Raw genomic sequence first — 16601 nt, forward strand, 5'->3', positions numbered from 1 at the left:
CTGTTGCTTCCAAAGGGCAGTACTAAATGAAAAAAAAAAAAATGATATTCAAGTGAAATAAGAAAAATTTGGACCTCTTCGTCCTGTTAAAAAGTTTTCACCCCCCGACTCTTAATGCATCGTGTTTCCTTCTGAAGCATCAGTGAATGTTTGAACCTTTTTTAATAGTTGTGTTTGAGTCCCTCAGTTGTCCTCCATGTGAAAAGATGGATCTCAAAATCATACAGTCACTGTTGTAAAGGGTTCAAATATGCAAAAGATGGTGGAAAACTGAAGAATTTTTGGGACCTGGAGATTTTTTCTGAAGAACAGAGCTCAGTTTAACTGCTCAGAATAAACAAGGGACTCATGAACAACCATCACACAACAAAAAACAGTCATAGATCATCCAGGTAACCACACACAAGTATTAAGAATCAATGGTTCACAAACTTTTGAACTGGGTCATTTTAATAAATTCAGCTATTTTTTTGTCTTATGGATTATATGCAAACATCTTTTATGTAAAATATCTTACTCAGGACAGTACTAAATAAAAAATAACATGCATTTTGTATGATCTCTCTTATTTTGTTAAAATTTTGCACACTTTCACAGATTCTACAAGTGGTTTGAATTAAACTAGTTAACCACAATTTTTTGTTGGGTTTTAGAGCTGGTTCCCTTTGGTCATCTGTGAAACCATTAGCTGACGCCACGTGTCTTTTGGAGTCACAGGCCACGCTTGGGCCTCCTTCAATTAACATGTTGGCACAGTTCTGTGTTGGTTTTGCTATCACTGCCACTGGCTACGACCGTGTCTGCTATAGCAGGCCCGGTTTGGGCCTCTCTCAGAGCATGCTGTCGGAGTATGTACTCCTCTTGCTTTAAGAGTGAAAGGTGTTTTACTGAGTACGTGGCCTGTTGGTTTGTGCTGGATTTATTAGCTCTAGTCGAGCTAAATAGTTACCTCACTAAGTAAGTCTGGTTCTATTATGGCTCCTAAAACTTTTAGTTGCCACTAGCTGGCGCCACATGTCTGTGAGTTGTAGGCCCTCTGGGCCTCCTTTGAGAGCACGTTGGCGTATGTCTTTGTACTCCTCTTTCTTAAAGAGTAAAAGGTGTTTTACTGAGTACATTGCTGAGTGGCCGTTGGCTCAGGTTGAGTTTATCTAGTTAACCTCACTTTGGTTCGGTTTTCTTGTGTTTGCTCCCTTGAGCTTGAAACACTGCCACGAGCTGACGCTACGTGTCTGTCTGAAGTTGTAGGCCCGCTTTGGGACTCCTACAGAACATGATGGCTTATGTTGTACTCCTCTTGCTTTAAGAGTAAAAGGTGCTTTTACTGAGTACACTGCTTGTCAGATTGTGTTAGGTGGACTGTTATGTGGGCACTCTACAGTCTTAGCTGCTGGTTTAACTCGGTTTCATTCTGAACGAGTTACATGTTTGTGGGTTCTTGCTTTCAGCAAGCTAGCTGTTCGAGGTGTGTGGCCTTAACTGGCCGCCCTTGAAGCTTTCCACCCCCACATCTGGATGTTGAAACTTAAGCAGATTAAACTTGTAGCTTCACATATTGGCCTTTAGCAGGGCTGCTGTGTTATTTATATTTTTCTACACTGTGTAGAACTGTTGTCATGTTGTAGGCCCCCTCTTGGGCCTTCATGATTTTGTGCCTACAATACGGTCTATCTGTTAGGTTGAGCTCTGTACTCCCTTCTTTTGAGGGAATGCTGTCACTGACAGCCTTTGTTTGACCCGAGGGGGAGTTGCTCTGGCATTTCATTTGAAACTGCTAGTTGATGTTTGTCTAGCCATCTTCTTGGCATGCACTCCCCTCAAGCATGGCGGCGTGGGTATATCTTTCCCCATATGCGGTAAACACAGTGTTGAGTTCCCTTTCGAAAGGGAACGTCTCAGGTTACGTATGTAACCATGGTTCCCTGAGAACAGGGAACGAGACACTGTGTTCCTTGCCATGCATCAGGGCTGCCTGCTGAACAGTCCCTTCAGACGATAAGATACTGACTGCTTCACTGGCGGCTCCTTTATACTTCAGGGCCGCGTCTTGATGACGTCATAGGCTGTCGCCGGCCAGATTTGATACTTTGCTTTCAGACACCGGTTCATGAGTGACGTTCCCCATATGCGGTAAACGTAGTGTCTCGTTCCCTGTTCTCAGGGCACCATGGTTACATACATAACCTGAGACGATTTCTTGATTTATCTTTAAAATTTACAGTTTTCTTATGGAGTGCAATGCCTCTCTAGAGGGACTGAGGTCTATCCGTCTTACAAAATACTGTGTCAGACACTGCATGATGTTCTCAAAAAAAAAAAAAAAAATTAAATTATTAAAATACTTAAGAATTTGCAATCTGCAAACCTTAACTTTCTGGGCTGGATTTCCCGATAACATTGTCTCTTAGCGCACAAAGACTCTAAAGGTAGACCTTAACTGAAGATATACCTTTTCTAGGCGTGTTCCCCGAACTATACCTTAGGAGGTTGCTTATATCTTCTTAAGTGCAACGTTAGTAGGTGCTGTCCATGGCGGCGGTGCTGAATTGGTTGATATTGATGGCTCGAGAATCGATAATTTACTCTATGCAGGGCTGCTTCACTGTGTTATGTGAGAAAGCTGTGTCCTTTATGAAAGAAGCACTTCAGAAGTAGAAATTGCATTTATTATGACTCATGTGATCTAATAATTATCCAAATTGCAAACTTAATCTATGTTGTACTTTATCTATATTCTGGGGGCTCTATATTCTAGCTGAGCCCCCAGCATGAGTTTAAGGTGACCGTTATTTTAGACAACATTATTTTAGAACGTATTAATTCCTTGGAGACACGTCATGCAGCTGACAGATATGTAGGTATCATGTTTATTTCGTTTTTTCTTTTTTTATTAAAAATATTCACAAATTTGTTAACTATATCATGAATTTTATGGTTTATTCCGATTGTAAAATATGTGGAAGTGAATGTGTTTTGTCGTGTGATGAGTTTGCACCGCAATTCGCTGTCGGATTTACAAAATTTTCCCTGAAATACATAAAAGTATGTGGGCGGTGAACTGGGAGAAAAATAAAGTAAACTTTATTGTTTCATACATAATGTATATCTCATAGGCCTATGAATAAAACACTTTAATTATACAACTGAAAGGGTTATTATTGCAGCTGTAGCTAAATGTCACTAGTTGACATCATAATGGCAAATTCATTGATCTATATAAATATTAATATAGATCAGTGGGCAAAATAAGAATGTAGATAAGGTTTGTCCAAGAAGTTGCTAGATTTGTCCTTAAACTTTTGAAAAAGAGTCTCAAAAGGGGCGGGGAAGTCGCGAAATTGGCATAGGGTGAATTAAGGGTGATTGGGACAGTTTTTGAATTTCCGCCTTGTGCAAGGTTTCTTGTCATAAATGAAAAACATCAGCTCAACACATGATACATTTCTGTAATACTGAAGATGTTAACTATCCATTTGAGGAGGAAACAATGGTATATTATAATGTAAGGATGTGTGACATACACTTTTCTGTAAACTGAGCAAAAAAACATTTTTTTGGTAACATTTGGGTGATTGGGACACAACGTTTTGGTGATTGGGACAGCACATCTTTCCATTGATTTAGGGTAGTGTAAGCATATTTACTGCATTGCACATGTTAGTTCATACTTTGATATAATTTTATATGCAATATTTCTTTTTCTGTTCACCATCATTAAGAGTCCATGTTTATGTTTGTTCAACTCTATTTCTCAGTTTATAAATCCATCCACAAAAGAAGGCTTGAAGTCCAAAAGTCATTGAAAACATTTAAAAATCAAGTAAATAGCTCTGCTTATGTTCGCTGATCAATGTTTACATGTGAGTAAAAGCCTAAATGAAATCTTTTCATCATAAAAAGCGCTCAAGTCTCTTCAGAAAATGTATGATCTTTTTGAAGCGTGTCGTTGCAAAGGCAGTCAATGGATGAAACAGACATCTCTCAGATTTTTCATTTGTGTTCTCAAGATGAACGAAAGTCTTACGAGTTTGGAATGACATATAATCAAATAAAAAAATAATTTCTAAATCTATTTTTGTAATCTATTTGATGTTTTCACACAATACACAATAATGACTTTAAAATATCCTTTTGGGGTAATTTCTAAGCCAAATTTGATGTGCAGTTAATTTGCAATTAATTAGATTAAACATCTTAATCGCTTGACAGCCCCTAATTATTATATTACTTTAGGCACAGTATATCATGAGAAAAGAGGAAGAAAAGCTAAATCCTCAGAAGCACTAACATACCATGTAACAGATAAAATTCTGTTGTTAATTAATTGTTCATGCTCTGCTGAAATAAATAAACACGTGAAAAGCGAGTAGGGCTAGTGCTCAAAATGACGTTGTTAAATAGATCCCAGACTGCACTCTGAGAGTTGTATTTTTTCACAGGACCTTTTTAAAGAGCTGTAAATGTGATGAACCTTTCTGTAAGAGTAGAACTCAAGCTGTTCACTTGGGTCTCACACTGAATTTGGAGCAGATGAATTATTCAGTGAAGCCTAATGGTGTTTTAATAGTAAACAGAACAAAAGTACAACTAGACAGAAACAACTAAAAGTAGACAAACTATAATGGCATGGTGTAAAATTATGTTTTTTTATCAGGTTGGAAATAAATAGTTTTTACTGCTTGTGTTGGAGCCAGAGAGGAGTTCAATTCTCAGTAAATGAATAGTCTATGCCCAGGTGTACTAAGGCACAAACTAAAAGGTTCCCTAAAAACATCAAATCAAAAATGCATTATTATTCATAAGTCATATCAGTTCACCTGAAAACAGGCTGAAAAGGAAGCTGACCTCACTAAAAAGTGCTTTCTAATTTGGGTAGGTTGGTGCCTGACATTCACATGCTTATTAGCAGCAAGCACATGTTGGTAACTTCAAACTTCCATACGTGCAAAAAAGTTAGTACACTATAATACTTTTTGGTTAATCATTAATGACTACATGTTTTAATAAAACAAATTCTCAGTGTTCTCCATAAATGAATCAGCTGTCATTAAGACACATATGCAGTCCTATGTTCCAAACAATAATTATCTTGAGTGTATACAGTACTCTGGCCAGCAATGCAGTATGCGGTTTTACCTTTTGTCCTCCACGTCCTGGCTCTCCTGGCTCACCCTGTAATAATGAAAATGCTTTTAAGTGCTCACCTGCATATGCCAAATGAAAAAGAACAAGTAGAACTTGCTAAAAGCACGGCTTTTAAAGATAAAAATAATTCTAAAGTTCTGTCTTACCTTAATTCCAGCGGCAGAGGATCCTGCATTACCCTGTGAGAGATATAAAATTCACAGTAAATTTGTTTATTCAGAATACTTGATAAAATGGAGCCATTTGTAACTGCAGCATCTAAAATTTGAAAGTGTAACATCTTCCCTATACCACACGGTGGTGTTTTTTTGGAAAATTTGGAAGTCACAATGCTGCTGAGCAAAGCAAAGGTTAAACTGTGTGCACAAAGCGGCTCATCAGAATTGTGTGAGTATAGCAAGAGAAGATTAGCTCAAGTGATACAAATAAGAAGAGATGAACGTCCATTAGCTAAAGCTTCTCCCACTGCCATAACAAGAATAGGACACAAAGGGAAAAAGGAGGAAGGAGACTGCCTTTGATTGGGTATATTCTAGCAATTATGCAGAAAATTCATGTAGGGTCTTCATTTAAGGTTAGTTGTTGTGTCGACTGTGTCACTACATCGTGCTATTAAGGCAAAATATATTGTAATGTACCACCAAGATTCGATTCTTAGTCACTAGATTGTGCTATTATGCCCAAATTTCCATATGTACCATTTAAACTTTGACATTCCTTTGCAGGTTAAATGTCACTCAGTTTCTGATGATAAGAGTAATCAGCTTAATGTGCCTTTAAAGCTAATGTTTAAGAACTAATTACAGTACTAACTTACTGGCTCAATGTCATCACTCTGTTTCATTTATCAAATAAAGATTCAATGAAACCCACAAAACAGGATTTATGATGGCATCATACATCAAGTCAAGGCAACCTAAATAAATTCATAAAACACGCTAGTGTAAATGTTTTCTTTTCTTGCACACAAACACACAGATGTGTGCCAACGCAGAGCAGATCATTGACATTCAAAACAGTGAGATGATTGAGTTCAGTCTGGGTGAAAAAGCTGGCACTGTGGATGCACAGTGCAGCAGAATATCTGAAAATGTCTTTCTGCTTCAAACTGCCATATTTCCTAAGGGAACAAAATCTGGAAAAAAACACTGAAGGTGTTTGCTTCAATCTCCCTGAGAAGAACATGCAATGAGCAACCTCTCCATCTGTTGTTTCTGAATATTTTAAACAAGTTTTATGTTTATACTTTGTGATCAGACAAAAATATATGCATAAAAAAGACTTAAGATTAATAATAACCATTGCTTTGGCTACATCTGTTGTGTTTTGGTTTCATTTTCTCTGTTTCCTATGCTCATCCTGTGTTCTGTGTCCCTAGTTAGTTTCCTTGGTTGTAAATAATCCCACACCTGTTCCTAGTTCCGTTAATTATTTCTCCCTGTGTATTTAAACCCTGAGTTTAGTCCTGTTCTTTGTCCAGCATCATTTGCATTTATGTTATATGTGATTGTATTTATTGTATTACTGCTGTGATTCTGCCGAGTGTTACATGTTATATTAAGATTAAAGAGTGTTCTGTGATATTCCTTGTCATTGTGCGCTTCAGTACAGCTACTCATGCATGACAGAATACCAGACCTTAAAAAAGTGACAAAAATGGACTTGCTGGCCATCCAGCGGGCTCTACCTGGAGCAAGAGCAGGAACAGCAATCTCTTAAGGCCCCATGACAAAACGCCAGAGTCCACCACAAACCAAGGGCCCGAGCCTGCCGCGATGAAAGAGCCAGTAAAGAGGACTAAGCCAACCATCGCCCCAGAGCATGAGCCAATGGAAAGAGTCTGACCAGGAGTGTGAGCCGGCTACATTGTCCATGCCCGTGGGGGCTACTCGTGGGGATGGAAAAAAGCCCCACCTACACTACCACCGTTCAGGGTGGTATTGGGAGCAGATGTTCTTTTCAGTTTTCTCGGCTCCTCATCACTCCACCTTGGCTCCATGTTGGCTCCTCTCTCCCTCGGCTCCACCTGGACCATTGCCCTTATGGACTTTCGGGCCTTTGACTGTGCTTTGTGTCTTTGTGCACTTCATTAAAATCACTCATGTGTGACAACTTCTATGCTATGTCTTTGTTCTGCTATTAAACACCAAAGAAGTAGCCTAATTCATGTTTTAGCTCATTTGTTACACTGCAACAACAGAAATAAATTGAGCACATAAAAACATTCATTTGAGAGTAGCTGAATGTCTTGGGGACTTTATTTGGAGTGAGGACCAGAGGATGATTGGAGGTGGTGGAAAAAGCAGCTGGGCCCTCAGCCTGCTGCTGAACTTGTGGTTCCACTTCACATGTGTCTTGTGCTCAGAGGTTGTTGAGGAATGCATGCCTGGATTTTATGGGCTTCATTATAATGCAAGGTTTTTTTTTTTTTTTTTTTTTTAAATAAACTACTACTTTAACTAGCTAGCTATAAACTTTAACAGTTAGATCTGGATGTCAGTAAACTCCACCTCAATCAGCAACTTCATGCCTCATCCTTTCCATTTTATAAGGGATTTTCTTAGTGTACAATAGATGCATGAGCAATGTCCAGAAATTATATACAATAGTTTCCCCTCATTTGTTGCTGTAAAAGTTTTATGTTTGGTTGAAATGACAACATTCAGCTGTTGGGCCTAAGACAAGTCTTTTTCTACTTTATAGAGCAGTTTAAGGCTAAGAACACAATAGATCAAAGTGCATTCTGTTGTGAACCTGTCAAACATTGGCAGAGATTTATATTGGTAATAATTCATCACATCTGGTTCTGGTTGAGTTATGTCTCCAGGCCTTATGTTATTCCATTAAAGAATGTTTTGCAAGCGTGAAATGCCATGCAGACTAATGACTTGCAAAAACATATTACAGCCACTACCACTACTGTTTGTCAGCAAAAAGAAAATAGTTCTTTGCTGTTGTTATTAGTACTTTGTTTTTCAGAAAAACTGCAGCATGATATAAAACGTGAATATAAAAATGTGGCTTATTCAGTCTCGTAAAAATCTTGCAACATGCCTTAACACAAACACACAAGGTTTTGATCATGTTTTATACTCATAATAAACCAAGAGTATTAAAACCAGTAACAGCACAACATACTGCCAGAGAACTTAATAATTTTTGCTAACAAGATAAACCACGACTAAAGGCCTTTGCCACACTGAGACGCGAATTTCGGACTCAATGTGCATAGACCTTGAGTCCGAAATTCGCGTCCGAGAACTTTGCATGTTAAAAGAATACAAACCGATTCCAAAAAAGTTGGGACACTGTACAAATTGTGAATAAAAAAGGAATGCAATGATGTGGAAGTTCAAATTTCAATATTTTATTCAGAATACAACATAGATGACATATCAAATGTTTAAACTGAGAAAAATGTATCATTTTAAGGGAAAAATAAGTTGATTTTTAATTTCATGGCATCAACACATCTCAAAAAAGTTGGGACAAGGCCATGTTTACCACTGTGTGGCATCCCCTCTTCTTTTTATAACAGTCCTGCAAAGCGTCTGGGGACTGAGGAGACAAGTTGCTCAGTTTAGGAATAGGATGTTGTCCCATTCTTGTCTAATACAGGCTTCTAGTTGCTCACTGTCTTAGGTCTTCTTTGTCACATCTTCCTCTTTATGATGCGCCAAATGTTTTCTATGGGCGAAAGATTCTGGTCTGCAGGCTGGCCTTTTCAGTACCCGGATCCTTCTTTCTACGCAGCCATGATGTTGTAATTGATGCAGTATGTGGTCTGGCATTGTCATGTTGGAAATGCAAGGTCTTCCCTGAAAGAGACGACGTCTGGATGGGAGCATATGTGTTCTAGAACTTGGATATACCTTTCAGCATTGATGGTGCTTTCCAGCATGTGTAAGCTGCCCATGCCACAAGCACTCATGCAACCCCATACCATCAGAGATGCAGGCTTCTGAACTGAGCGCTGATAACAACTTGGGTTGTCCTTGTCCTCTTTAGTCCGGATGACATGGCGTCCCAGTTTTCCAAAAAGAACTTCAAATTTTGATTCGTCTAACCACAGAACAGTTTTCCACTTTGCCACAGTTCATTTTAAGTGAGCCTTGGCCCAGAGAAAACGCCTGTGCTTCTGGATCATGTTTAGATATGGCTTCTTTTTTGACCTACAGAGTTTTTAGCCAGCAACGGCGAATGGCACGGTGGATTGTGCTCACCGACAATGTTTCTGGAAGTATTCCTGAGCCAATGTTGTGATTTCCATTACAGTAGCATTCCTGTATGTGATGCAGTGCCGTCTAAGGGCCCGAAGATCACGGGCATCCAGTATGGTTTTCCGGCCTTGACCCTTACGCACAGAGATTGTTCCAGATTCTCTGAATCTTTGGATGATATTATGCACTGTAGATGATGATAACTTCAAACTCTTTGCAATTTTTTCTCTGAGAAACTCCTTTCTGATATTGCTCCACTATTTTTCGCCGGCAGCATTGGGGGAATTGGTGATCTCTGCCCATCTTGACTTCTGAGAGACACTGCCACTCTGAGAGGCTCTTTTTATACCCAATCATGTTGCCAATTGACCTAATAAGTTGCAAATTGGTCCTCCAGCTGTTCCTTATATGTACATTTAACTTTTCCAGGCCTCTTATTGCTACCTGTCCCCAACTTTTTTGGAAAGTGTAGCTCTCATGAAATCCAAAATGAGCCAATATTTGGCATGACATTTCAAAATGTCTCACTTTCAACATTTGATATGTTATCTATATTCTATTGTGAATAAAATATAAGTTTATGAGATTTGTAAATTATTGCATTCCTTTTTTATTCACAATTTGTACAGTGTCCCAACTTTTTTGGAATCGGGTTTGTAAATACGACCTCACGTTGGTCAATCACGTTTACTCACTGCCTCCAAAAACTCGATTTTCTGCGTTTTTCGCATCCGTGTCACGCATTTTGAGAGACGTTTTGACAATTCAGAGCCACAGTACAAGCGAAATCCCGAATGCCATCTGATAAGTTGATCCACCGTTGTCTACAGCACAAAGCAGTAACACTGAATGACAAACAAAGTGCGGAAAGAGGCAGAATATAAAGATAGAGTGTACCAGTATGCTAGCAAAGCATCAAACTGGCACTGTCAGGCACTGACATCCTGAAGTAAACTTTGAGAAACGCTCGGATAATCACGCAGCTCCTTGATGAGGTGGAACTCTCCTTCATCTCTACGCAATCTCAGGATTGGATGGACCCAAAATTTCCTCTTTCTTTTTCTCTTTTTCAGAAGAGAGAGGACAACTAAATCATGCTCACTGCTTGAAGACTCCATTTTGTATTGTTTTGTGAATTTTTTCGCAACGGATTCATTAATACGCATCGGACTCAGTGTGGCAAGGTCTCTGTATGTAACGAATTTCTAAGATCACGAATACGAAAAAAGCATACGAAAAATTTCAGACTCAGTGTGCAAAGACCTTAAGGGGTCACTGTCAGATTGCCTGACGTAAGGTGTAACGCAATCACTTTTTGGAAGAGATTTCCTTGATGTCATTTTTCAAGAAAATTAGCAAAGTAAGCAGAAATTGTTGCAATAGTTATGGGTATTCAATCAAAAGAACAAAATAACAGGAGAGAGTATTGTAATAAAAATAATAAATAACATGACACATATCCAGACAAGACTAGATTTCTCTGAGGACCTCTGAGTTCACCTACATGTTCAATTTTAAAAAGGTTTCTAATCAAAGTTATGTGTGAACATTTTCCTCAGTGAAAACTACTCCCTTCTGAATAGGGGTACAGCTGAGAGACGTGAACATGGTTCTAGAGTATTACATGATGAGAGAACATGGCTTGAAGCAGTAAACTCTGATGGTGTTAATCATGATACATTAAAAGGTAATGCAAAGTGATGTTGTCAGCATAAAAGGTCAGCTTTTAATTAGAAAGAAAATTGCTTAGAGAGGTTTGCGGACTGACTTAATGGACTGTGATCCTGGCACACATTGGGATAAATTAATGAAGTGTCACTAGACTACATATAAGTGAGGGAATGAAGTGTGTAATTTCTGATATAAAAGCTCACTGAGGTTTATGAGGAATGATGAAGACTTGAAATTTCAGTCAACACATCACGACTGAAATTTTTTTTTTTTTTTTTTTTAGGAACAGTGCTGCTTTCTAATGAGTCTGTTCTGTACAGAACAAGAAGCTGCAGAGGTTCTTAGAGACTGTAGCATGGCACTGCCAGTGCTTGAACCGCCACCAGGCTTCTCAGGAGGGCTGCAACCTCAAGATTGCGAGGAACTGCCGGGAGACCAAAACCCAAAAGCCTTTTTTGCAATCCAATCACAATTTATTTGTGTTATGTTTTGACCCAGAGAGGATTTTTCCACCTCTGAGATCTGAGTGATTTTAATGAGAACTGTGCTACATGGCAAGTCACAGCTAATTTCACACCCAGTTAAATATTTATACACATAAGACCAAAAAGGTACTGTTGTAAGCATGCATCCCCACTGGGATAAAACCTCATATGTCTTTATGCCATGCAGAGACACACACAACAATTTCAAAATAGCTAAAGATTCAGCACTTAAGTTTACATTGTAGTACGAAGTCCCTAAATAGAACTTTGCAAAAAAAAAAAAAAAATAAAAAAAAAAAAAATAATACTGCAAAGAAAACAAGAGTTCGAGACTATTAAAGAAAACAAGACTATTTGCTCAAAATTTGGCTTTCGTTAGGGCAGTATACTCTAATATCACGACCATATGTCCACTTTAACGCATGCTCTGTGACAGCCAAGAAACTGTGCCGTGAAATGTACTGATGGCGCAATATGGCTGTGTGCATTGTCAAGTTCATGGTTGGCTATTTGCCAAGTTCAAAGGTCCATGAAAAAGACTGATATGGTAATAAGTGCTCAAAATTTGGCTTTCGTTAGAGCAGGACATCCTATATCAAGGCACATCCCGAAAGTTTCAAAACTCCCCCGTTAATCCAAAAACAGCTTTTATTGAATGCAAGTTCAGAAAATGACTCCTTGGAATTTTGCCACATTATGATTTAATAGTGTGAGGAAAGACCGCCTCTGCAGAAGAAAATCAACGCCTATTTCTGCATCGTCAAGTCTTTGGCCCCACCCACTGGCACATTAGTGAGATGAAAAGGAGAGAAGAGAGATACAGGATCACCGGACTAAAAATAACATTATCTTCCAAAGGATCCTAGTGCTAGGAAAGTGGCTATTTATTTTCAACTATGTGAATGCCACAGTAGAGTATTATTTGTTTGTTCGGTACATTTCACTGTGGATTATTTGGTAAATCAGTCACAATTTTGGTGCAGGCTTTGCAAACAGACTTTTACTGTAAGATATGGACCCGACAGTAATGTCACAAAATGTAAGCAACTGTGTTAATTCTAATGCCTAATCTGTGATCAGTGGTTTCTGAGATGTAATGATTCATGTACAGACAGACATTCTTTGTCTCAACAGCAATCATTTATTGCTGTTTAATGCATCAGTAAATCAAGCAGTGACTAAACGGTCAACTTCTACATTGTTTCTCTTGAAAGCATGAAAATAATCTATTTAAATTGTAACTAAATTATATACAGAAAGCGGATCAAAGAACGATCACTTTATAATCGAGCCGTAGCTGTTAGTCAATCACACGAGTGCATGTGTAAATCATTCCACTGAAAGCAAGTTGCTGAACCCAAGTACAGTTTTATTTAAGTCCAACAAACATAAACGAGAGGCAACGCAAAGACTTGGCACAAAAACATCATAAAACTCACCAACTGTGGTTACAGAGGCAATACTTGACAAAGATACGCAGTACTCCGTTCCGTAATCTAAGGGAACCGAGGTTACGTTAGTAACCGAGTACGTTCCCTTTCGATACTACACACCGTACTGCATCGTCTGCCGTTTTTTGGCAAGACGCAACAGGATTATACAATTATGCCAATGCTATGAAGGAGGGACAAACAGAGCATCCGAGCGAGCACTGAGGAGGGCTTGCACAGATGCACATAGCATAATATATCCTGGAAGATATGGGACTTGAGGACACTATAGTCTACCTCCCATTCCTATATATTCTAGGAGCCCCTTGGGGTCTAGAGTATATATAGGGAATGGGAAAAAACATGTTATTACCCGGACTTTGGTCAGGGCCATAAACGAGTACTCATAAGCTGATCACATTGGTGAGGCTTATGCAGAGAGAACCTGCGTTTGTAGTGCAGGGACGTCTAGATTATAAAATCTGACAAAGGTGGACGGTGAGGCCCAGCCGGCCGCCTCACAAATTTCCACAATGGACACGTCAGTGGACCATGCCCAAGAAGAGGCCATGCCCCGTGGAGTGTGCTCTAACACCTATGGGGCATTGTATTGGGGCATATGGGGCATTCATACGACCACCGAAGCAGACAAAGAGTTGTTCCAACTGACGAAAAGAGGCGGAACGATCAATGTAAGTCCTCAGGGCCCTGACTGGACAGAGAAGGTTCAACTCCTGATCATCCTGGGAAGGAGGAAGTGCAGAGAGAATGACCATGTGTGCCCTAAAGGGTGTGGATAGGGCTTTCAGGACATATCCATGTCTCGGTTTCAGGACAACTTTAGAGTTGTTAGGCCCGAACTCAAGACAGGAGGGGCTCACGGAGAGCGCCTGTAAATCTCCCACTCGCTTTCCCGATGCTAAGGCTAGCAATAAGGCGGATTTTAGCATTAGAGGACATAAGTCGACAGTCTGGAGTGGTTCAAAGGAAGGGCCCTTAACCCTCTGGGGTCTGAGGATTTTCGGGGCCCTGGAGAAGTTTTGACATGCCCTGACATTTGTGCTTTTTTCAGTTGTTCATAAACATATTAATGGAAAAAGTGTCATTACACTGTATTCAGCACAAACTAGGCTACAATAATATGTGAGGAACATGTATGTACATGTTTGTGTTTTTGAAGGAATAACGTTTATGTGTGGTTATTTGAAAAAACAAAAAACTTAAGTCACTGAAATAAAAGCCAAAAAATATATATTAAATCTGTGTTCACAAGACTTCTGGGTATTGGAGGTTGTAGACTAGAGGTTTGTGCTTCAAAATGATGTAAAAATTATCCTGCCTACTCATTCATATAAAACAATATATTGATTTAGTTTTTAAGAAGACACTTTTTGTCAAGAAACACAGTATGGGTGGAGGCGTGAATCATCATGAATAATGAGGTAATTCACACCTGAGAAGTACAAAAGAATCGCATAAAGACCTCTAATGACCTGCATAATAATGAGGCCTTTCAGTCAAGGAGGCTGTGAAAAAACCCTCAGTGATCATGTCTCAAGCTCATCATGGTGCATATCAAACATACAGAAAAAAACAGCAATACTGTGAAATATTATTTACAATTTAAAATAAGGGTATTCTATTATATACTTTAAAAATATAATGTATTTCTGTGATGCAAAGCGTCTGAACATTCATTGTACCTCTATGGCATTTCATATAGCCTTTTAGCTTAAAAGCATGCACATTTGGGAGAAATATTGATGGATTCTCATATGTTTATGTCAATTTTCTATACAGAGAGTAATATTTATTCAATATTTATTGTCATCACTATGAACGCTGGATACTGTTTTCAATTCATACTTGCAGCCAGAGGGCGCTCTGTGCACATTTAGTCCACAAATTAATTTTGAAGAACAGGAGAAGAACAGGACATTCCAGGAACTAACGTCATGTCTTCCAGAGGTCTCTAACCATGGCTTTAACATACAGATAAACACTTTTCAAGACAATAAATACACGATTGAGACGATGTATACATGTATTGCCTCAGAATTTGCATCTGAATAGCGCTAGCTCTTCGGGCGTGGCCGCATTAGTGGATAATGAGCTGATCACAGACTTCTGACATGTGTCAGAATTTTTGTTTTCAATTTGTCTTACATGATTTAAAACCTGACATTTCAACGTTCTTTAGACATAAGTCTATTTTTTTTGTGATTAGTATTCACTAAGGTACAGTTTCATTTTCTGAGAACTATCAGATTGGACTTCGTTCAGGAGGGGGGGGGGGGGGATATGACCAGATCACCATCATGTTAGTTTTCTTTATTTTGCAAAAAGCACATTTTGTTTTACTCTGAGTGTACACAAATAAAAGAAGAGTATTCCACAGAGTAAAAGGTGTATAACTCTTAATTGTATGTGCAACAGTTGACAGAGTATTTTTGAGTCTCCTAGGCGAATCTGAGAGAAGATCTGTTTCAAAGTGATCATTTTGAACGAGGCGCTTTATTAGGGCCCGAGTTCAGATATCTGAGGTCGAGATGGGTCTGGGACCGCATCCGCCATCCTGTCTTTGGACCGAGGAAGTATCGGCTTTAGAAGCCTGATTCGCTCAGAGCTGGGGAATCATTTCTCCTTTTTCAGCATAATGTTCACTTCGGAGCGTAGAACGTGCACGTCCCTGCTCTCTACGGAGGTTTCGACCACATTCCGTTGAATACGGGGGCCCGCTGAGTGCTCTGGAGTACATAACCTTGTTTTACTATGTTTAGTACCGCATGTTGACACTCTGGGGATGGCCTGCCAGGCCTCGGCCCGGGTGGCAAGGGGCTAGATTGGTTCGAGCACCAAGTCGCTGTGAGGAACTGGTGGAGCACGTAAGGGGTGGGAAGAGGAAATTTGCTGTCTTTTTTGAGAATGTTTGGTTTTTTATTAAGTCTGCTATAACAGCTGTGCACTGCCAGGGCATTTGAACAGGCTCTGTGCAGGCAGAAAACACTTTTTTCAAGCGCCCGGAACTGAACGGGGCGAGCGGGAAAATCTGAAGTGAGGCATTTGAGGGTGGTCCGGCCACGGCGGGACTTAACCTCCTCCTCTTCCTTAATCTGGGTATCAGGCCGACTTCTGAGGCGCGGGGTCCCTGTCGGCTTCGAGGGGGGTGGCGTCAGCAGAACGTGAGCAGCTGTCCTGTGCTCAGGGCCGTGGTGCGGGCTGAGTATGCGGATGCCGGCAGATTTAGGAGGCTGCTGTGTTGGCCAGGGCTTTGGGCGGCTTGAAGTGGAGGAGCTGAGTGCTTTTGGCAAGAAGGTTGTCGCATTGCCTGGAACGACTTCTGTGCCGCTGTGAAGCGTTCAGCAAACCCATCAACTGCAGGGCCGAAGGAGGACCAGTGGGAGAGACCGGCGAGTCAAGGAAGACGGCTTTTGTCCACGTCCTTTATCTCCGGTCAAATTTAGCCACAAGTGGCGCTCCAGCACCACCAGGCTGGCCATCGAACGCCCAATCGCCTGGGCCATGGTCTTAGTGGCTCGCAGGGCCAGGTCTGTGGCGCAGCGCAGCTCCTTGAAGGCGGGGCGAGTCCTGCCCAGGCTGGTCCAGGTCACGCAGAAATTTGGCCTGGTAAACCTGCAACACCACCATTG

At 40.1% G+C, this 16601-nt stretch overlaps 1 protein-coding gene across 1 annotated transcript in view; it reads right to left on the reverse strand.

Annotated features, from left to right (window-relative positions):
- The window catches only part of LOC127523040 (collagen alpha-1(XXV) chain-like), a 187123-nt gene that overhangs the window by 39858 nt on the left and 130664 nt on the right, over positions 1 to 16601 (reverse strand). Inside the window, exons 8-9 of the mRNA XM_051913491.1 lie at positions 5292 to 5324; positions 5137 to 5172 (exon numbers count right to left, since the gene is read on the reverse strand). Coding sequence (XP_051769451.1) covers positions 5137 to 5172; positions 5292 to 5324 — 69 coding nt within the window. The remainder of the gene's footprint in view (positions 1 to 5136; positions 5173 to 5291; positions 5325 to 16601) is intronic.

This window comes from Ctenopharyngodon idella, chromosome 11 (genome assembly GCF_019924925.1).
Source record: "Ctenopharyngodon idella isolate HZGC_01 chromosome 11, HZGC01, whole genome shotgun sequence".
NCBI classification, from domain to species: domain Eukaryota; kingdom Metazoa; phylum Chordata; class Actinopteri; order Cypriniformes; family Xenocyprididae; genus Ctenopharyngodon; species Ctenopharyngodon idella.